We start from the raw sequence: 26,067 nt of genomic DNA, 5'->3' as shown, positions 1-26,067 counted from the left end.
CTTCATCTGCCATATACTTCGCATTTCTTTACCCTTTTCGTTCTGCAATCTTCTAAGCTTGTTACAAAATTTTTACAAACTTGTTTTTATTATTTATTTTATTATTATTTTATTTATTTATTTATTTATTTATTTATGGCTGTGTTGGGTCTTCGTGTCTGTGCGAGGGCTTTCTCTAGTTGCGGCAAGCGGGGGCCACTCTTCATCACGGTGCGCGGGCCTCTCACTATCGCGGCCTCTCTTGTTGCGGAGCACAGGCTCCAGATGCGCAGGCTCAGTAGTTGTGACTCACGGGCCTAGTTGCTCCGCGGCATGTGGGATCTTCCCAGACCAGGGCTTGAACCCATGTCCCCTGCACTGGCAGGCAGATTCTCAACCACCGCGCCACCAGGGAAGCCCACAAATTTTCTTTTTGGACAACTTGGATGATTCTAAACATGAGAACCTCTTCCAGAGGTTGCTTTGCAGCAGTAGGACAGGGGCTTAGAATGAAAAACAGGACTTAGGAGTATCTTTGAGTTAAGGCTGGAAGGGCAGGAGTCATGTCTGGGGCTGGCTCTGGGACAGCTGGGCATCCCTTTAGGTGAGGTCGTGAATAAGGGTTTGAGGAAACAGGATTACAAAGGGCCAGGTGTTCTCCAGGTTCCTTCCTAGGAAGCCTTCAGGACAGAGGGGCTGGTGAGCGCGGCGCGAACCTGGGGAAGAATGACGGGAGCTGGACAGAAAGGAGCAAGTCGGAGGCGGGGGCTTGTTCGGAGGCTGCTGCCTCGAAGGGAGGGGGATGCTGATGGCGCGGCGCTGTCTCCTTGGCAGCACTCCGTGGCCTTGGCCAGCCAGACCATCCATGCGTCCCGACGTTGAGATGAGCGCTGGCCGCACGAAAGGGTAGCACACGGATGAGATGAGGGATCCTCCGCTTCGATCCCGCAACCTCCCAGGGCTGAAGGGGGCCTTCGGGATCGGAGCTGTCCCCTTCCGTCCCGCACACAGAGGCCGCAGAGCTGCTTCAGTCCTACCGCCCGCGGGCGCCTCTCCTACTTCCCAGCCCGTCTCCAGCGCCGGGAGACACCAACGGGCGCATCCCGGGAGAAGAGAAGCCCCGCCGAGCCGCGTGTCCCGGACGCCCCCTCCGCGCCGCCCGCCAGTGGGCGCATCTCTGCGCCGGGCTGTGAGTCCACCTGCGGCCGCCGCGGACTCGCTTCCGCGCCGGTGGACTCTGTCACGCCGAGAGCTTTGCTCACACCCACGGCCAGCCGAGCACGTGCAGGAGCAGCTGACCCCGGAGCGGCGCCCCGGAGAGCGGCGCCCCGGGAGGTCAGGGCAGAAAGGCCGAGCGCGGGGCTGATATCAGCGCCTCGTGGCCCCCTCGTGACCGCGCGCTCCGCCCAAGAACCTGGGGCCACGGCGGCCACTAGGACTCGGGTCCCGAGCCCTCGAGACTGGCTTGCGCGGCCGGGCGGGGCGTGGAGCGCGGAGAGCAGTGTGGGGCGCGTGGGCGGGGCGTGGAGCGCGTGGGCGGGGCGGGGCCGTGACACAGCATCAAGGGGCATGGGCGGGGCGCGTGGGCGGGGCGTTGGGCGGGACGGCCAGACGTGGAGCGCGGCGGGGGCAGGGCATGGTGCGCGGGGCCGTGGCAGGGCGTCAAGGGGCGGGGCACAACGGAGCGTGCGTGCTACGGTGGGGCGTGGCGTGCGCGAAGGGGCGGGGCACGGCGTCGGGCGCAGGGCACGGCGCAGGGCACCCGGCGGGCGGCGTCAACGCCCGGTGGGATGACGGTGACGGGTTGAGGGTGATGGGGTGAGGGTGGCGGCGCCGGGCTGGAGCCTCCGGGCTGGGGCCTCCTGGCCGGGCGGCCGGCTGGTAGAGGATGGGGACGGTCGCGGTCGGTGGGGAGGGAGGAAGATGTGGGAGGAGCAGCCGTGGCGGAAGCGGGGAGGACGGCGGGGGCGGGAGTGTCTCGGGAGAGCCAGGCCAGGCTTCCTCGGGTGGAAAAGACAGTCCCCGGGGATCCCCCAGGCCGCCCCCTACCGGGCCGGGTCGCGCTGGCGCGGGGCCGAGCCCAAGCAGCGAGTTGCTATGGACACCTGGCCAGGGTGGCCGTCCGCTTCCGGTCCCGGCGCGCTGGCAGCTTTCGGGCCCCCATCCCCGGAAGTGACCCCCACCTGAAGGCCTCCTGACCTTTGACACCGCCTTTTTACTGTTAGGGTGAAGGCACCACGCGCTCCCGCCCAGGCCCAGACATGCCGGTCCTTGTGAGGCAGAAACTTGAGAGGGAGCCGTCCTCTCCCTGAAGGTGGGTAGAACGACAGGACGTTGTCCTGGAGGAGAAGTCGCATTTCGGCCCATTGTGGAGCAGTGAGGACGAGCCTCTGCTCACAGGAGAGCTTTGACAAGAGACAGCTTAGTTTTGGGGATTTCTTCCACACTCTGGAACGCCAGAGTTCAGATGTCCATCCGGGACAGCCATTCGCTTAAAGTTTCCCGTCAATTGCCTGTCGTTAAACTGGAGGAAATGTAGATAATTAGAAAATATGATAGTTCCAGACAGTGACGTCCAGATTTTTCCTTTCCTCACTCACAAAGCCTCGCGGTGGAACAGCTAGCTGTCTGACCCGTTCAAAGGGAAGGATGAAATCTCTGCGCAGGCACGCGATGTGAATGGAAGAGGCCTGTCACTGTGAGTCTGGCTTTTAGTCACCTGGCGTCTTCCTCAGGGTGACACGACCCGGAGACAATGAACTTCAGTGGCTGAGATATATTATCAGCCTGCAGTTAAGTCACAGAAACGGCAAGATTTACATTAGTTCTCGTTCCATTTGGTCGTGAACATCTTTGAGTCACACTGGAAAGGATGAGTATTTTTCATGTGGCCCTAATGAGTCAGTTCATAATATTATTACCCAAATGGCAGAAGGAAATGGGAAATCAGGTCATGTCTTATGGTTACCATTAGTTTTTATAATAGGAGCAGGTTCCCTAAGAGATGGAGGAATGAATTTCATGGTTGTCTTTTCACTCTTTCAGAGACCCTCCCCAAGAAATTGATTAGAAATGGGCAAAGCAAACAGTAATTTGGAGTGATCACTCCAGGGCATTAGCAATCAATCAGTCATTCCATGCTAGGGAGAAATAAAAGATGTCTGGAGGCTGTACATAGATTAAAGTCACTAGTATGGATATGCATTTTATATTTGACTACTTGTGTCTTTCTGGTAGATGCAAACAGTACGGCACTCTGAACACACACTAAAGACAGCTCTCATCTCAAAGAACCCAGCGCTTGTGTCACAGTATGAGAAGTTAGATGCTGGGGAAAAGCGTCTGATGGACGAAGCCTTCCGGCCAGACAGTGATCTCTTTGGACCCATTACTTTGCATTCGCAGTCAGACTGGATAACCTCCCATCCTGAGGCTCCCCAAGACTTTGAAGAGTTTTTCAATGATCCTTACAGAAAGATACCTTCTCCACAGAAGCACAGTATTTATATACAGTGCATTGGTATATATTGAATTTGGTTTGGTCTTGCAATGGTGCTGTTGCCAGGGATAGTTTGGCTTGTCAGTCTCATTCAGGCGGGCAGTTTTTATAATCATTTTTGACATTCATTCCCAAGGTGGAAGTTTTGTAGCCAAACTGCCTTAAAAGAGGATGTTTTGTTTCTTTCTAATTCATATTCACCTCAGTGAACGATAAAGGTGTATTGAAAATTTACAGTTGGTTTGTGTCTAATTCCAAATTTCTAATTGTAGACTGAGGAAAAGGCTATTTTAGTCATCTTATAGCCTGTCTTTAAATTTTCTTCCATGTTATAGGATTGCTGGGAAACACCAGAAGTATCAGTGAAGAATATGTGAAATGGCTCAAGGGCTACTGTGAAGCATTTTTCTATGGCTTGACGGTAAAACTCTTAGAACCAGTTCCTGTCTCTGCAACGAGGTGCTCCTTTAGAATCAATGATAACACGCAGAACCTACAGATTCATGCAGGTGAATTAAACAGCTTTACACTTTGAATTGAGTTTTATATATATATATATATATATATGTGTGTGTACACACATATATATACACACACGTATACATGTGTGTGTATATATATATATCACATGTGTGTTTCTTTTTAAATAGGGCAGATCCTGAAGTTCTTAAAAAAGAAGAAACCTGAAGATGCTTTTTGTGTTGTGGGAATAACAATGATCGATCTTTACCCAAGAGACTCCTGGAATTTTGTCTTTGGACAGGCCTCTTTGACAGATGGTATTCCTTTTTGACATTGTTGGTAGACACTTCCTCAACTTGAGACTATTTGAAGATTTTGAAAGAGGGAAAAATTCCAACCAATTACAATTTTGATACTTAAGACTGTATAGTACTTCTGCTGCGGCATCCTGCCATAAAGGGAAGGACGCTGTTGATAGACCCCTTTGATCTGGGTTTCTCCACAGGTTGGCCGTTCAGTGCCTGTGTGACCTTGAAGCTAATAATACCTGTTTCACAGTGTCATTTTGAGATAATTTACATAAGAGTGCTGATCCGTAAAAAGTGTGTACATATGCCTGGCACATATATAGGCATTCAGCACAACAGGTGGTAAATGTAGATAATTCAGTGGCAAGGTGAATTAAATAAGGATATTTGAATTGTCATTAATGTAAGCGAAAATCTTGCTAATTGTTTTTCAGCTCTTTTAGTAGTCTTGCACAGATGAGGGAGCTGTAGACTGATTTACAAGTGTGCTTCATATCCAGTGTCTCAGGACATTTTGTTATCTTCTTTATGGTCAGTTTCAGTCTTTGACTTGAAGTAAAATAAACTGACTCATTGCAAACCCTGCTTGATAACACTGGGGGTGGGACAGGATACAGAAGCAAATCATATTTTTGCCTATTTTGTTTTTCTTTTTGCCTTCTCCCCACCCCTCCGTTTTGGCTCTTATTTTTCTACCCTTTTCCCCCAGGATCTAAAACAGGTTTCAAGGGGAAAAGTCCAGTAAACTGAGGGGCATGATTGTCCATTAGTGTTCTAGGGATGGGGAGCAAGTAGCAGGGCCTGTATGAGTACAGAGGTTATAGACTGGCTGTTACATCAGCTCCAGGGTTTGTTGGGGTGGGAGCTCTCGCTAACAAATGTTTCTTCCTATTAGAGACACACCTCTCCTCCCCGTTCATCAGAGGTGGGGGCCTAGGGTGCTTTGGAGCCTCTTCTTCCCACCCACCCCTTCATCCTCTCCCACCCCTTCATCCTCTCCCACCCCTTCATCCTCTCCCACCGCTTCATCCTCTCCCACCGCTTCATCCTCTCCCACCCCTTCATCCTCTCCCACCGCTTCATCCTCTCCCACCCCTTCATCCTCACTCTCCATTTACATTCTTACAGCGCCAGCCCCCCCTGCCCCCATGACCTTACTAACACACTCTCTCGGAGACCTGGGTCGCTGCTGTCCCCCTGAGTTTTTGTACGAGCTTTCTATCAGAAATAAATTTGTATGAGCTAAATCTTTATTTCCCCTTTTATTATTAACCTGATAGAGATAGAACCATTAAAAAAATTTTAAATAATGTATTTATCTAGATATTGTTAACCAATCTATATTATGCATTTGAGGAGGTCAGGAAGCACTCCCCCCAAATGTTTCTATTTCTTTTTTTTTCTCAGTAAGTTTCTTAAATATTGTGTGATGTAAGAGAAGATGTAGTAGGAGAGCAGGGTTGATCTACTGTGCAGTGAGATAGTATCCTACTACAAGTGACTTCATTCTCTCCAAGTTTATAAAGATTGGTATTTTAAAATTGAGAAATATTTAATTACCAAAGGAAATACTCTCTTGGTAGGATTATTAGAAGAAAAAAATGTTCTTGCTGAAGGTATTATAGTAAAATATACCCATACTTGTTTGGTCAGAGGAGGTCACTTGTGATGAGAGTAGGTTTAGTTTTTTCTTAACTTACAGAATGCTCTCTTCCCCCTAAATCTCAAATACCAAGGTGGGGTGAGGTGCATTCTTTTTGAATCAGATTAGGTTGGACAAACTTACTATGAATTCACTGCCTTAACACAAATGTTCCTTACTATCGAAGAGCAACTGAAAGAGGCATACATGAAAGCAACAGTGTAAACAAGTGGAATCATAAAGCAGTCAGTCCCCTTTAGAACGAGTGGTGCGTCAGTCTGTTCTCTGTGCAGAGATGGTTGAAGCTAGCCTAGGTGTCACAGGAAGTCAGTTACAGGGGTGTTTGTTCTGGTCACAGGCACAGCTGCAGAGAGAGTTGTGCTGAGTTTACAGGGGGGAGGACAGGAGAGGTTCTTCTCTCTGAAGGCAGGGTCCAGGCATGGTCACCAAGGCAGTGGGGCAGTGGCCGGATGTCTTCCTGTATAGCAGGGCACGAGGGAAGGACGGGACCCTCAGTGACATGCACGGCACCGAGATCTGTTTACCGTGATCTCCCAGAGTGAGGTCATGAGCCTGTGGTTCAGTCACTCTGTCGCTCCTTTTAAAGTACTTTATTTGGGCTATTTAAGAAAATGACTTCTTTTTTTTTTTTCTTTTTTTGCCACTTGGCTTGTGGGATCTTAGTTCCCCAACTAGGAATTGAACCCGGGCCCACAGCAGTGAAAGCGCAGAGTCCTAACCACTGGACCGCCGGGGAATTCCCCCCAAAATGACTTCTTTTGTGGGGAAAAAAACCCTCTGGAACTTAAAATTTCTCAAGAATTTGACGTCAAGATCATTGAGTTTTACAGAGCAGAACAGGTTGGTTAGCAGAAGATTCTGATCTGGAAATCTGGGGCAGAAGTCTCCTTTGTCTGGGCGAACCTTAGCCAAGCTTAGTGGGGCTGCGGACACTCACTAGGACAGACAGGCACTCCCCAGCCAGATGCCCAAGCGGGCTCTTTTTTAGTCTTTTCTTCAGGGATCTTCCTCTTATTCCGTCATTGCTTGTCTTCTTTTGCTAGGTGTGGGGATATTCAGCTTTGCCAGGTATGGCAGTGATTTTTACAGCTCACACTACGAAGGCAAACTGAAGAAGCTGCAGAAGAAATCTTCAAGTGACTACTCAGTTTTTGATAATTATTACGTTCCTGAAGTGACTAGTGTTTTGCTGCTTCGGTCCTGTAAGGTGAGCTGTTCAAACAATCCACCAGGAGTGTTTTTTCAAGAGATCTTGATCCCCTGAATTTATATATCCACAGTCCTTAAGGTAGTTTTATAAATGACTTTGTGTCATTTGTATCCTTTTGGTGGATACTGCTTGACTGAAATTATCAATAAAACCAGAATGTAAATGGTACCTTCATACTGAAATGTACAGTATCTGTGACAGTTTTTTGTCCTGTTAGTTAACATGTGGCCTTGGCTGTACCCATCTCCTGACCATTAGCTTAATTCCAGAATTCTGGGCGGATAGGGACGCTGTGCTTGTCAAGTCAGGCTAACTCCCGGGGGCCTGCGGGACCCCTGCGCTCCGGCTCCTGGCGGGGAATGGGCCTTTCCCTTAGGCTCCGGGCTGCCTACTGCAGCTGCTGGTTCTGCTGCTGGTTCCTCGTGTCTCCCCCTGCCCTGCTCTGTGGAAAGCCTGTCTCCTCGTTTCCCCCTTTCTTCATAGCCAGACGGGCTTTTCTGCTTTCACCACTGCTGCGTGTCGGGGGTAGAGAACGACACCTGGTAGAATGACGGTTTCAGAGTACAGCTGACCCTTAAGCGACATGGCTTTGAACTGCATGGGTCCACTTACGTGTGGTGTTTCTCACTGGCACCACAGGGCCAGTGAGAAAGGCAAGGGCCCACGGAACTGCGGATGCAGAGGGCTGACTGTGAAGCCAGAGCAGGTTCTTGACTGCAGGGGGGGCCGGTGCCCCGCTCGCCCCTCGTTCAGGTGTCAGCTGTACCTTCCCTGCATTAATGTGCTTGTTAACATGCAGTTCAAGCTGCTCCCCTCTTACCTACCAGCTCGGCATCTCTGGGGGAAGGGCCTCAGAATCTAAATGTTAGCAAGCATCCCACTGGTCCAGAGCAGTGGTCTCAACCAGGGGTGATTTTGCCACCCAGGGAATATTTGGCCGTGCCTGGAGACATTTCTGGTTGTCACAGCAGGGATGGGGATGCTATTGGCATCTAGTGGGTAGAGGCCGGGGCTGCTGCTCAACACCCTACAGTGCACAAGACACCCCTCCCCGACCCCATCAAGGAATGATCCTGTCCAACATGTGAGTGGTGTCGAGGTGGAGAAACCCTGGGGGGGGAAGTACTGAAGCCCAGAGAGGAAGGCAGTAAGACATTCAGGGAAATGAGGGACTAAGTCTTTGGGCAGATTGAGGTTTTGGTGGTGACGGTAAGGGAGCTCATTCCTGTGAACTGGTTTCTTGGAAGAGCATGCAGAAGAAGGGGGTGTACCTTGTTGCTGATGGCCGTGGCACTGTAAGCCTCCACATGAATGTCTTGCAGACTTTAACCCATGAGATTGGACATATCTTTGGACTTCGGCACTGCCAGTGGCTTGCATGCCTGATGCAAGGCTCCAACCACTTGGAAGAAGCTGACCAGCGTCCCCTCGACCTTTGCCCCATCTGTTTACGCAAGTTGCAGAGTGCTATCGGCTTCCACCTTAAAGACAGATACAAAGTAAGTGGGGGAAGCCATAAAGGGGGAAGTGGTTATTTAAGTAGCAAACTACCATTTTCTATTAGGCCCTTCTCTGGAGGTGATTTATCGGAGGAAATTAGTGCAAAGGTAAGCAGGAAGCTGTGGTTTTAAAAAAAATGCAAAGAAATATCTTTCTTAAAAACTTTGACTTGCCTTACACTTAGAATTAAATGAGAAATGGTGGAAGAGGTTTCTGTGTCTCCCGTTCATTTAGGGCCAGAGAGCTTGACTTTGCAGAGCAGGATAAATATTGATAAGCGAGGCAAAGTTCATGTTTAAAAACTCTATGAAGGGACTTCCCTGGTAGTGCAGTGGTTAAGAATCCACCTGCCAGTGCAGGGGACACGGGTTCCAGCCCTGGCCCGGGAAGATCCCACATGCCGCGGAGCAACTAAGCCCATGCACCACAACTCCTGAGCCTGCGCTCTAGAGCCCGCAAGCCACAACTACTGAGCCCACGAGCCACAACTACTGAAGCGCACGCGCCTAGAGCCCGTGCTCTGCAACAAGGGAAGCCACCGCAATGAGAAGCCCATGCACCACAGTGAAGAGTAGCCCCCGCTCGCAGCAACTAGACAAAGCCTGCGCAGCAACAAAGACCCAACACAGCCAAAAATAAATAAATAAATAAAAAATTTACATTTAAAAAACCCCAAAACTATGAATATGTGGAAGTGATTTATCTTTCCACATATGGGACAAGGGTATGATATTCATTAGGAGGAAGGCATGATTTTAAGAAGGAGGGAAAGTATTTAATCTCGATGTGCAAGTGAATGTCTGTGTGTCCACAAACGTAGCGACTGCAGTCCATGCCTACATGTGTGTCTTCACATATCTATATCTGCCATGCCTATGTGTACACTTAACAGGTGTATACATATCCCCGTCAAATTACAACCACGGTATAATGCCTTGTGGAACACTTAGCAAGTGGAGAAAAGAAAATAATTATCCTCCCACCTTCAAAAAACTGTGAGGACTAAGTGTAATTCTTTCTAATCTTCTCTCCTGTGCATCCTCATGACTGTCCTGTGTGCTCACAGCTGGCGTGTTTCTGATGCATGCCCTTTGACAAGCGTGGTCTCACCCTTGTGACCTTCTTTATCAAATGGAACATCTCCGTGGGGTAGCATAAGTCACCGATGTAGATAACCTGATTTGGAAGCTATTGTTTTTCTCTTGCCTAAGTCTATTTTGCTGGGATTTGTTAAAAGATGAATCTGTTTTTCAAGGCACTGGTGAGGTGGGTTGATGCTGAGTCCACTGACACACCTACAGTCACTCCAAAATGTAGCCGTGAGGAGCCTCTGAGTTTGCCGAAACCTGTGGAAGCCTTTAAAGAATGGAAAGAGTGGACAACAAAATGCCTTGCTGTTCTCCAGAAATAAGAGCCTTCGAACAGGAGTAATTAAAATAAACACTTGCACATTGTGCTTTCGTTTGGGTGGAGTGCTGTACTGCATTGGAATAAACTGTTACACTGATTCTGCGCTGTGTCAAAGTAACAGTGGAATTTTTTTTTAAAGCACTGGAACTTGGAACTTGGAACTGAGGCTCATTTACAATGATAAAAATTCGGGGGCTTCCCTAGTGGCGCAGTGGTTGAGAGTCCGCCTGCCGATGCAGGGGACGCGGGTTCGTGCCCCGGTCCGGGAAGATCCCACATGTGGCGGGGCGGCTGGGCCCGTGAGCCATGGCCGCTGAGCCTGCGCGTCCGGAGCCTATGCTCCGCAACGGGGGAGGCCACAACAGTGAGAGGCCCGCGTACTGCAAAAAATACAAAACAAACAAAAATTCGCAACTCCTTCTCTTCTGTCTTAGTAGCCTGCTCTGTGGCAGCAAGCACAACATTTCCAATCTTCAGATACGTTTATGTCTCCTGAGAGAGCTAGGGCCAGCAGTAACTAGTAACAAATCCTGTAAAAATAGCTCTCCCCAGTCCTGAGAAAGGATTTCCAAGGAACATAATTTCCAGAGGATGATTTCTGGTTCAGTTTTTAGAAAGAGGTGCTCCCGGTCTGCTGACCGGGCCGAGTCACTTTCTCCATTCACACCCCTCCTGCTTTTCTGCAAACTTTTCCACCCTTGGGGGCTGCCTTACCTCTTTTTTCCCTTTGCTGATCGTTAGCTCATCCCTGAAAGAAACAACAGCTCACTTCAGTTTTTAGCAGCTTAAAATATGTCCTCAAGAATATTTTCCAGTGAAAATGCCAGTGGTACTTGCACTACGCCATGCTTGTGGGGACATTGCAATTCTCAGCTTTCACAGAGAGAAGAACCCTTTGTGAGGGGTCTTGCAGATAATTTGTTGTAGTCGTTACGGAGTCCAAGCTTGTACCGCTGGCTAGCACAGCAGGTCAGTAAGTCAGGAGGCGAGTTTTGGGGGCAAGGAATAGTGACCTTATTCAGAAAGCCAGTGGACCGAGAAGATGGTGGCCTAGTGTCCCAAAGGAGTTAGAATTCAGGCTTTTATACTAAAAGGGACGGGCATGGTTGGTAGAATTCAGGCTTTTATACTAAAAGGGGCAGGGGCATGGTTGGTAGAATTCAGGCTTTTATACTAAAAGGGGCAGGGGCGTGGTTGGTTGTTGCAGACTTCTTGGTGTCAGAATCCTTTGTTCTTGCAGCTGTCCCCGTAGGTCAGGTCACCATGTTCCTGTGAACCTCCGACAAGATAAATGTTATTCTGTTCTGCAGCTTTTCCTCTCTATATGAATGGAAAAGTGTTACACCCTTCAAGGTCAGAGCCTTGAGAATGGGCTCTTCTGTATGTTTCAGGCTCTAGGCAACATTCTTAAATTGTAGCAAAAGTGGTAGAACAGGAAGGTTAAAGTGAAAGACACAGATCCAGTATGGAGTCAGGTTTGTTCTTCCCTCTTACATACTGGTCCTTAAGGTTGTGAGTGTTGCACTTTTTCTGTCGCATTGTTTCTTTGAGTGAGAGCGTCGGGTAGAGTTCCCCGTGGGTGTGCCAGGAATGCCCATGACTGGCCTGTCCGGCTGGGAACATGGGCTGGATTCCCACCGTGGGGAACAGGGTGAAGACCTCAGACCTGAGAGCCTGAGAGCCTGCCTCAACTGGATCCGAGTCTCCTGGAAATCTAGAAATTAGAGCAAATCACATGACTGCATGCTGAGCATCCCACTTCTCCTTTAATCTTGAGGGTGAAGCTAAAGGTAATTTTTTAACTTTGATGCCTAAATCCTTTCAGTTATTATTTATTGCAGTATGATTTAAAGCACATTTTAGAACCGAATCAACGGTTTCTCTTCCATTCACTCTCCTACTCGATTAAACCTCCCTGAGTCATTTAGAAAATGGTGGTTTGCGGTAAAAACTAACTGGAGGGCAGACACTTGGTCATTCTAATACTGCAGAGAGAACCCAGTGCAGCGTGGACTTTTATGGATTGTATTACGGGTTGTGTATCTTCCTGGAGTCACGTGCTTTTAACTCTTCTCCATTCCGTTCAGTTTTCTTTCCTTTTCCTACAGGGTAAGCGCAGTTTTAGTCCTGTAGGTCAGCATTAGTTCCAAGCCTAAAAGAACTCAGATTTGGCTGTGTGTGTCAGTGGGGGTTACAGCTATTTGGTCAAGATAGAAGCCTGTTTGCACCGCCTTTGCACTGTGAGACCAGGAAAAAGTTCTGTTGAAACAAATCATTCACTGTTGTCACAAGCTGGACGAGCAGAAGTTTTAGGTCATGGGCACTTATTCAGAAATCACTGAAGTGTGTATAACCAATTATTGCATTGCATTTACTTTTAGAACATGTCTTAGGGTTAAGTTAGATAATTTGTTTCCTGCAACTAAATTTATACACTGTAGGTAAATCTTTGTAGTTTTTAAGAATGATTTTCACTTAGTGACAAACAGAAACCTGTGCAGCTTTTGCCCTGCAAATGCTGAAGGAACAAGGTATTTGGGAGTAAAGAGAGCAGTTTTCCACGGGTGAACACCATTCTAGAAAACAGTGAAGCTGGAGCCTTCACGCTGGCGCCCAGGGACTCAGCACTGTCTCTCGGGTCAAGGGAAGGGTTACGTTTTCAGTTCAGGCCGCAGAGACTAAAGCGGGAGGCCGAGCGCGGCCCCGGCCCCGGCCCCGCAGCAGAGATGCCCGCGCCACGAACGAGCGCGCTCCCATCCCGGTCCCCCGACCCCCCTCCTCCCCCTCTCCCTCCTCCTCCCTCTCTCCCGCAGGAAGCGCCCGGCAGCTTCCGCCCGGGGCTCCCCCGTCCGGACCGACCGGACCGCAGGGCGCAGCGGGCCTCCTTTCCCCGGGACCGGACGACCGAGCGCAGCGCAGCCACGTGGGCCGCAGGCGGGGCTGGAGGCCGGCCGGCGAGGGGCGCGGGCGCAGAGCCGTGAGTGCATCCGCGCGGACCCAGCGGTGCCGAGGCCTGTGGAGCCTTAACCTCATTCCTTGCTTCGGTTCCGATGAGTGATCAGAGCGGCTCCGGCCGGTGTAACACGAGCCACTGTAGCAGGGCATGTTTCTAGGAGCCCCGTGAGCGCGTACAGAGAGAAGCAGGTGAAATTAATGTAATCGTGTAGTCTGCGTACTCCAGTACGTCCAGAATATTACCAACGGGTGATGGGTATAAGACTTACACATCCTTGCGTGTGTGTGTGTGTGTCTGTGTGTGTGTCTGTGTCTGGGAATAACTAAGACCTAGTCTCCTGGCAGGTTTGATGTTTATAATATGGTATTGTTGTCTGTGTTATCCCTGTACTGTGCACTCATCTCCAGGATTGATTTATCTACTGGTTGAGAATTTGGATCCTTAAACCGCTTCGCTCCTGTTCGCCCTCCCCCAGCCCCTGATAACCACCATTCTCTTCCCTATTTTTGTCAGTTCTGCTCTTGTAAAGCTCACGTGTATGTGATGTCATACAGCATTAGTCTTTCTCTGACTTACCTCACTTCACATTATTTTCACCTACTAAGTCTTCAAATTCCACGTGTATTTTACTGGGGCAGCGCCTCTCAGTTCCCATTGGCCGCATTTCAAGTGGTCAGCAGGTCCCACGCGTCCTGGCTGCTGTATTGGACGGGACGGAGCTCACTTAGGACCGATTTCTAGTCCGCATGCAAAGATGTCCCTGTGAAGCTGAAGTAACAAGGGAGTGAGGCTTTTGAAAGGAAAAGGTCACGGGGTCTTCGGACAGTGTGTACAGAGAGGGTTCACATTCAGGCTGAAAGGTGGGGAACACTGTAAGGGCCTCTGGATTCCCTGTAGATTTGCTTCGGGCTTTTGCGGTTATTCCCTGTGGCGGATGGTTTTTTACTCTCTCCTCCCATTGCCAAAGGCCTGGTGCGTCCTTTCCACTTTTGGAAAGCAGAGCTGGGAAGTGTTAATGTGCAAACAAGCCCGCAGTAGCGAAGTAAACTCTTGTGTAGTTAGTTACACCAATGGCAAAAATGGGACCAGATCGCCCCAATTTCAGGTTCTGCTTTGTTGTCACTGTGCTGTATGACCTCATAAGAAGTAAAATACCACAAGCCAGACACCTAACCAGTTTTTTTTCACATTGTTTATAGAAGAGCTTATAAGATTAAACTTTCTTTCAAACCTCTTTTCTATTCAAGTTGGGCCATCTGGGGTTGCTCAAAGTCAGAGAAATCACAGTGCTTTGCTTTAGCACCAAAAAGAAAAGACTCAATATATAGAAAAGCACTTGCTACTAGTTGAGCCACTGGGGGAAAAAAAAAAAAAAAAAAGCATTGTGAGGGAATTCCCTGGTGGTCCAGTGGTTAGGGCTCCGTGCTTTTGCCGCCAAGGGCCTGGGGTCAGGGAACTAAGATCCCACAAGCTGTGTGCGGTCCGTTGCGGGTGAGGGGGGAGGCATCATGAAAAAAAAAGTCTACTGGAAAATAGGTCAAGTTAAAACAAATTCTACACCAGCAGTACGTTCAAACTCACAGCATTCCGTTCGCATTCAGTCTCCCTGTATCTGCAGGAGAATTGGTTCCAGGACCTGCCCCTGCCCCCAATACCAAAATCTGTGGATACTCAAGTCCCTGATATAAAATGGTGTAGTATTTGTATGTTACCTATGCACATCCTCCAGTATACCTTAAATCATCCCTAGATCACTTATAATACCTGATACAATATAAAGAGTTGTAAATACAATGTAAATGCTATTTAACTAGTTGCCAGGCGTGTGGGAAATTCAAGTTTTGCTTTTTGGAACTTTCTGAAAGCCTTTTCCCCCAAATGTTTTCAATCCTCAGTTGGGTGGCTCCTCAGATGTGGAACCAGCAGATACGGAAGACTGACGTACCTACCCTAGTGGTGATTTCTTCCCACTGTTTGTTTAGTCTCCGATGGATTTATGTTTTCTTCCTCAGAGCTGACCTGCCCATATAGGACCTTACTGCCCTTTGAGACCCATCTCAGATGTTGGACCAGCAGGGTTTTTTTTAACAGATTTATTTATTTAGTTTAATTTACTTTTGGCTGCGTTGGGTCTTCATTGCTGTGCAGGGCTTTCTCCACTTGTGGTGAGAGGGGGCTACTCTTTGTTGTGGTGCGCCGGCTTCTCAGTGCGGTGGCTTCTCTTGTTATGGAGCACTGGCTCTAGGTGCGCGGGCTTCAGTAGCTGTGGCATGTGGGCTTAGTAGTTGTGGCTTACGGGCTCTAGAGTGCAGGCTCAGTAATTGTGGTGCATGGGCTTAGTTGCTCTGTGGCATGTGGGATCTTCCCGGACCAGGGCTTGAACCCGTGTCCCCTGCATTGGCAGGTGGATCCTTAACCACTGCGCCACCAGGGAAGTCCCGGGACCAGCAGGGCTTTTTTTTTTTTTTTTTAACATTTTTATTGGAGTATAATTGCTTTACAATGGTGTGTTAAGTGTCTGCTATATAACAAAATGAATCAGCTATACATATACATATATCCCCGTATCTCCTCCCTCTTGTGTCTCCCTCCCACCTTCCCTATCCCACCCCTCTACGTGGTCACAAAACACTGAGCTGATCTCCCTGTGCTATGCAGCTGCTTCCCACTAGCTACCTATTGTACATTTGGTAGTGTATATATGTCCGTGCCACTCTCTCACTTCGTCCCAGCTTACCCTTCCCCCTCCCAGTGTCCTCAAGTCCATTCTCTACATCTGCGTCATTATTCCTGTCCTGCCCCTAGGTTCTTCATAACCTTTTTTTTTTTTTAGATTCCATATATATGTGTTAGCATATGGTATTGTTTTTCTCTTTCTGACTTACTTCACTCTGTATGACAGACTCTAGGTCCATCCACCTCACTACAAATAACTCAATTTCATTTCTTTTTATGGCTGAGTAATATTCCATTGTATATATGTGCCACATCTTCTTTATCCATTCATCTGTCGGTGGACATTTAGGTTGCTTCCATGACCTGACTATTGTAAATAGTGCTGCAGTGAACATTGGGGTGCATGTGTCTTTTTGAATTATGGTTTTCTCAGGGTATACGCCCAGTAGTGGGATTGCTGGGTCCTATGGTAGTTCTATTTTTAGTTTTATGGCTGTTCTCCATAGTGGCTGTATCAATTTACATTCCCAGCAACAGTGCAAGAGGGTTCCCTTTTCTCCACACCCTCTCCAGCATTTGTTGTTTGTAGATTTTCTGATGATGCCCATTCTAACTGGTGTGAGGTGATACCTCATTGTAGTTTTGATTTGCATTTCTCTAATACTTAGTGATGTTGAGCAGCTCTTCATGTGTTTGTTGGCAATCTGTATGTCTTTGGAGAAATGTCTATTTAGGTCTTCTGCCCATTTTTGCATTGGGTTGTTTGTTTTTTTAATATTGAGCTGCATGAGCTGTTTATATATTTTAGAGATTAATTCTTTGTCTGATGATTCATTGGCAAATATTTTCTCCCATTCTGAGGGTTGTCTTTTCTTCTTGTTTATGGTTTCCTTTGATGTGCAAAAGCTTTTAAGTTTCATTAGGTCCCATTTGTTTATTTTTGTTTTTATTTCCATTACTCTAGGAGGTGGATCAAAAAAGATGTTGCTGTGATTTATGTCAAAGAGTGTTCTGCCTATGTTTTCCTCTAAGAGTTTTATAGTGTCCAGTCTTACATTTAGGTCTCGAATCCATTTTGAGTTTATTTTTGTGTATAGTGTTAGGGAGTGTTCTAATTTCATTCTTTTACATGTAGCTGTCCAGTTTTCCCATCATCACTTATTGAAGAGACTGTCTTTTCTCCATTGTATATCCTTGCCTCCTTTGTCATAGATTAGTTGAGCATAGGTGTGTGGGTTTATCTATGGGTTTTCTATCCTGTTCCGTTGATCTATATTTCTGTTTTTGTGCCAGTACCATATTGTCTTGATCACTGTAGCTTTGCAGTATAGTCTGAAGTCAGGGAGTCTGATTCCTCCAGCTCCGTTTTTTTCCCTCAAGACTGCTTTGGCTATTCGGGGTCTTTTGTGTCTCCATACAAATTTTAAGATATTTTGTTCTAGTTCTGTAAAAAATGCCATTGGTAGGGATTGCATTGAATCTGTAGATTGCTTTGGGTAGTATAGTCATTTTCACAGTATTGATTCTTCCAATCCAAGAACACGGTATATCTCTTCATCTGTTTGTATCATCTTTAATTTCTTTCATCAGTGTCTTATAGTTTTCTGCATACAGGTGTTTTGTCTCCCTAGGTAGGTTTATTCCTAGGTATTTTATTCTTTTTGTTGCAATGGTAAATGGAAGCGTTTCCTTAATTTTTCTTTCAGATTTTTCATCATTAGTGTATAGGAGTGCAAGAGATTTCTGTGCATTAATTTTGTATCCTGCAACTTTACCATATTCATTGATTAGCTCTAGTAGTTTTCTGGTGGCATCTTTAGGATTCTCTATGTATAGTATCATGTCATCTGCAAACAGTGACAGTTTTACTTCTTCTTTTCCAATTTGGATTCCTTTTATTTCTTTTTCTTCTCTGATTGCCGTGGCTAGGACTTCCAGAACTATGTTGAATAATAGTAGTGAGAGTGGACATCCTTGTCTTGTTTCTGATCTTAGAGGAAATGCTTTCAGTTTTTCACCATTGAGAATGATGTTTGCTCTGGGTTTGTCGTATATGGCCTTTATTATGTTGAAGTAGGTTCCCTCTATGCCCACTTTCTGGAGAGTTTTTATCATAACATGGTGTTGAATTTTGTCAGAAGCTTTTTCTGCATCTCTTGACATGATCATATGATTTTTATTCTTTAATTTGTTAATATGATGTATTACATTGATTGATTTGCATATATTGAAGAATCCTTGCATCCCTGGGATAAATCCCACTTGATCCTGGTGTATGATCCTTTTAATGTGTTGTTGGATTCTGTTTGCTAGTGTTTTGTTGAGGATTTTTGCATCTATGTTCACCAGTGATATTGGTCTGTAATTTTCTTTTTTTGTAGTATCTTTGTCTGGTTTTGGTATCAGGGTGATGGTGGCCTCATAGAATGAGTTTGGGAGTTTTCCTTCCCCTGCAATTTTTTGGAAGAGTTTGAGAAGGATGGCTGTTAGCTCTTCTCTAAATGTTTGATAGAATTCACCTGTGAAGCCATCTGGTCCTGGACTTTCGTTTGTTGGAAGATATTTAATCACAGTTTCAATTTCATTACTTGTGCTTGGTCTGTTCATATTTTCTGTTTCTTCCTGGTTCAGTCTTGGAAGGTTATACCTTTCTAAGAACTTGTCTATTTCTTCCATGTTGTCCATTTTATAGGCATAGAGTTGCTTGTAGTATTCTCTTAGGATGCTTTGTATTTCTGCGGTGTCTGTTGTAACTTCTCCTTTTTCATTTCTAATTTTATTGATTTGAGTCCTCCTTTTTCTTTTCTTTTTTTTTTTTTATTGCAGTACATGGGCCTCTCACTGTTGTGTCCTTTCCCATTGTGGAGCACAGGCTCCGGACGCGCAGGCTCAGCAGCCATGGCTCACAGGCCTAGCCGCCCCGCGGCATGTAGGATCTTCCCGGACCAGAGCACAAACCCGTGTCCCCTGCATCGGCAGGTGGACTCTCAACCACTGCGCCACCAGGGAGGCCCTCTCCTTCTTTTTCTTAATGAATCTAGCTAATGGTTTATCCATTATGTTTATCTTCTCAAAGAACCAACTTTTAGTTTTATTGATCTTTGCTATCGTTTCCTTCATTTCTTTTTCATTTCTGATCTGATCTTTATGATGTCTTTCCTTCTGCTAACTTTGGGGTTTTTTTGTTCTTCTTTCTCTACTTGCTTTAGGTGTAAGGTTAGGTTGTTTATTTGAGAGTTTTCTTGTTTCTTGAGGTAGGCTTGTATAGCTATAAACTTCCCTCTTAGAACTGATTTTGCTGCATCCCATAGGTTTTGGATTGTCGTGTTTTCATTGTCATTTGTCTGTAGGTATTGTTTGATTTCCTCTTTGATTTCTTTAGTGATCTCTTAGTTATTTAGTAACGTATTGTTTAGCCTCCATGTGTTTGTGTTTTTTTTTTATGCTTTTTCCCCTGTAATTCATTTCTAATCTCATAGCGTTGTGGTCAGAAAAGATGCTTGATATGATTTCAATTTTCTTAAATTTACTGAGGCTTGATTTGTGACCCAAGATGTGATCTATCCTGGAGAATGTTCTGTGCACACTTGAGAAGAAAGTGTAATCTGCTGTTTTTGGATGGAATGTCCTATAAATATCAATTAAATCTATCTAGTCTATTGTACCATTTAAAGCTTATGTTTCCTTATTAATTTTCTGTTTGGATTATCTGTCCATTGGTGTAAGTGAGGTGTTAAAGCCCCCCACTATTATTGTGTTACAGTTGATTTCCTCTTTTAGAGCTGTTAGCAGTTGCCTTATGTATTGAGGTGCTCCTATGTTGGGTGCATATATATTTATAATTCTTATATCTTTTTCTTGGATTGATCCCTTGATCATTATGTAGTGTCCTTCCTTGTCTCTTGTAACATTCTTTATTTTAAAATCTATTTTATCTGATATGAGTATTGCTACTCCAACTTTCTTTTGATTTCCATTTGCACGGAATATCTGTTTCCATCCCCTCACTTTCAGTCTGTATGTGTCCCTAGGTCTGAAGTGGGTCTTGGTAGACAGCATATGTATGTGTCTTGTTTTTGTATCCATTCAGTAAGCCTGTGTCTTTTGGTTGGAGCATTTAATCCATTCACGTTTAAGGTAATTATTGATATGTATGTTCCTATTACCATTTTCTTAATTATTTTGGGTTTGTTTTTGTAGGTCCTTTTCTTCTCTTGTGTTTCGCACTTAAAGAAGTTCCTTTAGCATTTGTTGTAGAGCTGGTTTGGTGGTGCTGAATTCTCTTAGCTTTTGCTTGTCTGTAAAGCTTTTGATTTCTCCATCGAATCTGAATGAGATCCTTGCTGGGTAGAATAATCTTGGTTGTAGTTTCTTCCCTTTCATCACTTTAAGTATATCATGCCACTCCCTTCTGGCTTGTAGAGTTTCTGCTGAGAAATCAGCTGTTAACCTTATGGGAGTTCCCTTTTATGTTATTGGTTGTTTTTCCCTTGCTGCTTTCAATAATTTTTCTTTGTCTTTAATTTTTGCCAGTTTGTGTCTTGGCACGTTTATCCTTGGGTTTATCCTGTATGGGACTCCCTGCACTTCCTGGACTTGGGTGGCTATTTCCTTTCCCATGTTAGGGAAGTTTTCAACTATAATCTCTTCACATATTTTCTTGGGTCCTTTCTCTCTCTCTCTTCTCCTTCTGGGACCCCTATAATGCGAATGTTGTTGTGTTTAATGTTGTCCCAGAGGTCTCTTAGGCTGTCTTCATTTCTTTTCTTTTTTTTTTCTTTAGTCTGTTCCACAGCAGTGAATTCCACCATTCTGTCTTCCAGGTCACTTATCCATTCTTCTGCCTCAGTTATTCTGCTATTGATTCCTTCTAGTGTAGTTTTCATTTCAGTTATTGTATTGTTCATCTCTGTTTGTTTGTTCTGTAATTCTTCTAGATCTTTGTTAAACATTTCTTGCATCTTCTCGATCTTTGCCTCCATCCTTTTTCCGAGGTCCTGGATCATCTTCGCTATCATTATTCTGAATTCTTTTTCTGGAAGATTGCCTATCTCCATTTCATTTAGTTGTTTTTCTGGGGTTTTATCTTGTTCCTTTATCTGGTACATAACCCTTTGCCTTTTCATCTTGTGTATCTTTCTGTGAATGTGGTTTTTGTTCCACAGGCTGCAAGATTGTAGTTCTTCTTGCTTCTGCTGTCTGTGCTCTGGTGGATGAGACCATCTAAGAGGCTTGTGGAAGTTTCCTGATGGGAGGGACTGGTGGTGGGTAGAGCTGGCTGTTGCTCTGGTGGGCAGAGCTAAGTAAAACTTTAATCCACTTGTCTGCTGATGGGTGAGGCTGGGTTCCCTCCCTGTTGGTTGTTTGGCCTGAGGTGACCCAACACTGGAGCCTACCCAGGCTCTTTGGTGGGGCTAATGGCAGGTTCTGGGAGGGCTCATGGCAAGGAGTACTTCCCAGAACTTATGCTGCCAGTATCCTTGTCCCTTGGTGAGCCACAGCTGCCCCCCGCGTCTGCAGGAGACCCTCCAACACTAGCAGGTAGGTCTGGTTTAGTCTCCTATGGGGTCACTGTTTCTTCCCCTGGGTCCCGATGCCCACACTACTTTGTGTGTGCCTTCCAAGAGTGGAGTCTGTTTCCCCCAGTCCTGCCAAAGTCCTGCAATCAAATCCCACCAGCCTTTAAAGTCTGATTCTCTAGGAATTCCTCCTCCCATTGCCAGACCCCCAGGTTGGGAAGCCTGATGTGTGGCTCAGAACCTTCACTCCAGTGGGTGGACTTCTGTGGTATAAGTGTTCTCCAGTTTGTGAGTCACCCACCCAGCAGTTATGGGATTTGGTTATATTGTGATAGCACCCCTCCTACCATCTCATTGTGGCTTCTCCTTTGTCTTTGCATGTGAGGTATCTTTTTTGGTGAGTTCCAGTGCCTTCCTGTTGATGATTGTTCAACAGTTAGTTGTGAGTCCGGTGTTCTTGAAAGAGGGAGTGAGAGAATGTCCTTCTACTCTGCCATCTTGACCCAATCTCCGGGTCTTGTTTTTGTATCCACTCAGCCAGTCTGTGTCTTTTGGCTGGAGCATTTAATCCATTTACATTTAAGGTAATTATCAATATGTATGTTCCTATTACCATTTTCTTAATTGTTTTGGGTTTGTTATTGTAGGTCTTTTCCTTCTCCTGTGTTTCCTGCCTAGAGAAGTTCCTTTAGCATTTGTTGTAAAGCTGGTTTGGTGGTGCTGAATTCTGTTAGCTTTTGCTTGTCTGTAAAGATTTTAATTCCTCTGTGGAATCTGAAGGAGATCCTTGCTGGGTAGAGTAATCCTGGTTGTAGGTTTTTCCCTTTCATCACTTTAAATATGTCCTGCCAGTCCCTTCTGGCTTGCAGAGTTTCTGCTGAAAGATCAGCTGTTAACCTTATGGGGATTCCCTTGTATGTTATTTGTTGTTTTTCCCTTGATGCTTTTAATATTTTTTCTTTGTATATAATTTTTGATTGTTTGATTAATATGTGTCTTGGCGTGTTTCTCCTTGGATTTATCCTGTATGGGATTCTCTGTGCTTCCTGGACTTGATTGACTATTTCCTTTCCCATATTAGGGAGGTTTTCAACTATAATATCTTCAAATATCTTCTCAGTCCCTTTCTTTTTCTCTTCTTCTTCTGGGACCCCTATAATTCGAATGTTGGTGCATTTAATGTTGTCCCAGCAGTCTCTGAGACTGTCCTCAATTCTTTCATTCTTTTTTCTTTATTCTGCTCTGTGGTAGCTATTTCCACTATTTTATCTTCCAAGTCACTTATCTGTTCTTCTGCCTCAGTTAGTCTGCTATTGATCCCATCTAGAGTATTTTTAATTTCAGTTATTGTGTTGTTCATCATTGCTTGTTTCATCTTTAGTTCGTCTAGGTCCTTGTTAAATGTTTCTTACATTCTCTCTATTCTATTTCCAAGATTTTGGATCATCTTTACTATCATTATTCTGAATTCTTTTTCAAGTAGACTGCCTATTTCCTCTTCATTTGTTAGGTCTGGTGGGTTTTTACCTTGCTCCTTCATCTGCTGTGTGTTTCTCTGTCTTCTCATTTTGCTTATCTTACTGTGTCTGGGGTCTCCTTTTTGCAGGCTGCAGGTTCGTAGTTCCCCTTGTTTTTGGTGTCTGCCCCCACTGGCTAAGGTTGGCTCAGTGGGTTGTGTAGGCTTCCTGGTGGAGGGGACTGGTGCCTGCGTTCTGGTGGATGAGGCTGGATCTTGTCTTTCTGGTGGGCCAGGACCACATCTGGTGGTGTGTTTTGGGGTGTCTGTGACCTTATTATGATTTTAGGCAGCCTCTGCTGATGGGTGGGGTTGTGTTTCTGTCTTGATAGTTGTTTGGTATAGGGTGTCCAGCCCTGTAGCTTGCTGGTCGTTGAGTGGAGCTGGGTCTTAGCATTGAGATGGAGATCTTTGGGAGAGCTTTCGCTGTTTGATATCACATGGTGCCAGGACGTCTCTTGTGGACCAATGTCCTCAGCTCTGCTCTCCTGCCTCAGAGGCTCAGGCCTGACACCGGGCTGGAGCACCAAGACCCTGTCAGCCACATGGCTCAGAAGAAAAGGGAGAAAGAAAGAAAGAAAAAAAAAAAAAATAAAATAAAATAAAATAATTAAAATAAAAAATAATAAAAATTATTAAAAAGTAAAAAGTAAAAAGTAATAAAAGAAAGAAAGAAAGAAGGAAGAGAGCAACCAAACTGAAAAACAAATCCACCAATGATAACAAGCACTAAAAACTATACTAAAAAAAAAAAAAAAAAAGGACAGACAGAACCCTAGGACAAATGGTAAAAGTAAAGCTATACAGTCAAAATCACACAAAAAAGCATACATATACACACTCACAAAAAGAGAAAAAGGAAAGAAATATATAAATATAAAAATAAAGGAAGAATGCAACCAACTCAGTAAATCTACCAATGATAATAAACTCTAAATACTAAACTAAGATAAACATAAAACCAGAAACAAATTAGATGCAGAAAGCAAACCCCAAGTCTACAGTTGCTCCCAAAGTCCACCACCTCAGTGTTGGGATGATTCGTTGTCTGTTCAGGTATTCCCCAGACGCACGGCACATCAAGTTGATTGTGGAGATTTAATCCGCTGCTCCTGAGGCTGCTGGGAGAGATTCCCCTTTCTCTTCTCTGTTCGCACAGCTCCTGGGGTTCAGCTTCGGATTTGGCCTCTCCTGTGCGTGTAGGTCACCTGAGGGCACCTGTTCTTCGCTCAGACAGGACGGGGTTAAAGGAGCAGCTGATAAGGGGGGAGAGGGAGGGGTACGGAATGCGGGGCGAGTCTGGGACCAGCAGGTTTTGAGCACAGTGCTTTCAGGCCATCCAGCTGGTTCATAGAAGCACCAGACTCTTGAGTGTAATCGTAAATAGGTACCATTTTTTTTTTTTTTGCTCTTGAAAAAGTCAATGAAAAATGAGGCACTCATTAACTCATCCATTTAGCAATATTTTTGGAGCATCACCTACAATGTGCCAGGCCCTGCTCAAAGCTTTGGGGATATAGCGGTGAACAAAAAACTGCTATGCCTTAATGATAATAAGTGAGTAAACAATACTTTTATAACATCAGAGTAAAGGGGTAGAAACAAGTGCTGTTTTGGATAGGATATTCTCAGGCATGCCTCCTCAGGGGGGTGACTTTCGCGGGGGGGACCAAATTGAAGGCTCATGTCATGTGCACATCTCAGGGAAGCGGGACCAGGCAAAGGGAACCACAGATGCCAAGGCCTGAGGCGTGTGATTTCAAGGAACAATAATAAAGCCGGTGCAGTAAGAGCCGGGCAGAAAGTACTAGGCTTGGGCATGTGGTTGTGTGCGACTCATCCTTTAAAAGGATTGTTGCAAGGCTTCTGTCCGGAAAACGAAGGCCAGGGTGGGCTGGGATACATGTGTGGGGAGAGCGGAAGTGGGCAAACCTGCTGGAAGACGATTGCAGTGATCGAGCGAAGATGACATTGACTCGCATCAGGGCTGCTGGCGGAGTTGGCAAAGGCAGTCAGGTTCTGGATATATTTAGAAAGCAGAGCCAGTAGGATGTGGGGAGGAGGATCAAGGCTTCTGCTGAGGACAGGTTAAGGTGGCACTGCTGCTCTCACACAGTCGGGAGATCCGCAGTGAAGTCGGGACTTAGCAAGAGAGTCCCCAGTGTAGAGAAGGTAGAGTTTGGGTCGAATTCTAGGGGAGTAAGTTGCTAGGACGGTTAGCATGCTTGTTCTCTTCCTGAGTTGCCGGAAAGGTAGATAAATAATATAAATTCATGGCCACAATTTGTATTTTTTTCCCATAACCTTGGGTGAGCTATATTTTAAAAGCCTTTATAGATAAAGTGTTCTGGGGTATCAGTTTTGCTGTCCCATTTCCCCTCTAGGAGATCCATAGTCACTGTGGTCATTGTGATTTGGCCGTGAGAGTTTTTCGTACGTGAAAAACGAAATTTTGCAAGTTCCTGACCTTGGCACTTTTCTTGTTCAGCACCCTCAGGCGGTCATGACAGACACTGAACACCAGGGGGAGCTAGTTTCCTTACTTATGCAACAGAGTCTGGCCCACCTGTTGGAGACTGTAGGCCTCCCATGTATTAACCATAAACCTGAAACCCAGGACAGCTTCTCTTTTTGCTGTGCGATGTATACTTATAGGAGTGATCTTTTAGCGTGTACCATGTCTGAATTGTCTTTAAATTGGTCGTTTTAATGAATGCTCATAACCATTTAAAATCTTAAGGGCAGTGGCTTCTAAACTCAAGGCATATTAGTGAACCCCGTATCTGGGAGCTTTTAAAAATAAGGATTCATGGGACTTCCTTGGTGACCTAGTGGTTAGGATGCGGCACTATCACTGCCGTGGGCTGGGCTCAATCCTGGTCGGGGAACTGGATCCCACAAGCTGCGCAGTGCGTTGCGGCCACGAAGAGGAAAAAAAAAAAAAAAGAAAGAAAGAAAAAAGAAAGAATTCATGATCATTTCTGATTTATAATATTTGAGAAGTACCGAAATCTAAATGTAATAAATACCACAAGTGACTTGAATGGATGACTCGGCCACGGAACTCTGAGTTAGAATCTATATTTTATCACCAGGTATTGAGCTAAAGGAAAGGCAAATAAATGTACAAAAGCTACCATAAACATTATTGGAGTCGAAAATTGATAACCTGGTTAAAAAGCTTGGAAACATTGTATCTGTTAAGGATGCATTTGTCTTAAAAGAACACTTGATCTTATCTCATTTTTACAACTGGAATGATTTTATTTTGGGAAGGGAAGTGGTCTACATTTGTAGTGAAATTATTTCGTCAGTAACGTGGAAGCCAAATCTCTTTAATCACAGGCAGTGAAACCTGATAATGTGCTA

The 26,067-nt window shown here is 45.6% G+C and overlaps 2 protein-coding genes across 11 annotated transcripts in view; both read left to right on the top strand.

Moving 5' to 3' along the window:
* Positions 1 to 1,698: 1,698 nt before the first annotated feature.
* AMZ2 (archaelysin family metallopeptidase 2) lies at positions 1,699 to 10,438 on the top strand. Of its 5 annotated transcripts, none has more exons than XM_082602773.1 (9): positions 1,699 to 1,764; positions 2,205 to 2,293; positions 2,584 to 2,677; positions 3,217 to 3,499; positions 3,814 to 3,987; positions 4,129 to 4,257; positions 6,955 to 7,118; positions 8,444 to 8,620; positions 9,877 to 10,438. In XM_082602773.1, exons 4-9 carry the CDS (start codon positions 3,217 to 3,219, stop codon positions 10,030 to 10,032), a joined length of 1,083 nt encoding a protein of 360 aa, XP_082458899.1. In that variant the 5' UTR covers positions 1,699 to 1,764; positions 2,205 to 2,293; positions 2,584 to 2,677; the 3' UTR covers positions 10,033 to 10,438. The 5 variants fall into 5 exon arrangements, with proteins under 5 accessions (XP_082458899.1, XP_082458901.1, XP_082458898.1 ...); XM_082602772.1 differs by having other exon boundaries at positions 1,724 to 1,797; XM_082602771.1 differs by lacking the exon at positions 1,699 to 1,764 and adding an exon at positions 1,772 to 1,860.
* A 2,425-nt stretch (positions 10,439 to 12,863) lies between these two features.
* The window catches only part of ARSG (arylsulfatase G), a 120,896-nt gene continuing 107,692 nt past the window's right edge, over positions 12,864 to 26,067 (top strand). For 5 of the 6 annotated variants that reach the window (XM_082604517.1, XM_082604516.1, XM_082604514.1 and 2 more), the window contains exon 1: positions 12,864 to 13,175. The gene's annotated coding sequence lies outside the window, so the exon portion shown is untranslated. The remainder of the gene's footprint in view (positions 13,176 to 26,067) is intronic. The other variant, XM_082604511.1, reaches the window with a different exon arrangement.

This window comes from Mesoplodon mirus (assembly GCF_964341445.2).
Source record: "Mesoplodon mirus genome assembly, chromosome: 18".
Classification (NCBI taxonomy): domain Eukaryota; kingdom Metazoa; phylum Chordata; class Mammalia; order Artiodactyla; family Ziphiidae; genus Mesoplodon; species Mesoplodon mirus.
The sequence above is the reverse complement of the archived record's forward strand: the minus strand, read 5'-3'. Positions and strand labels throughout refer to the sequence as shown.

Coding starts and splice junctions, on each gene's coding strand:
- AMZ2 (XM_082602775.1), top strand. CDS start 3,217: ATGCAAACAGTACGGCACTCTGAACACACACTAAAGACAGCTCTCATC. Junction 3,988..4,128: donor GAACCTACAGATTCATGCAG/GTGAATTAAACA, acceptor CTTTTTAAATAG/GGCAGATCCTGAAGTTCTTA. Junction 8,621..9,876: donor ACCTTAAAGACAGATACAAA/GTAAGTGGGGGA, acceptor CTGTTTTTCAAG/GCACTGGTGAGGTGGGTTGA.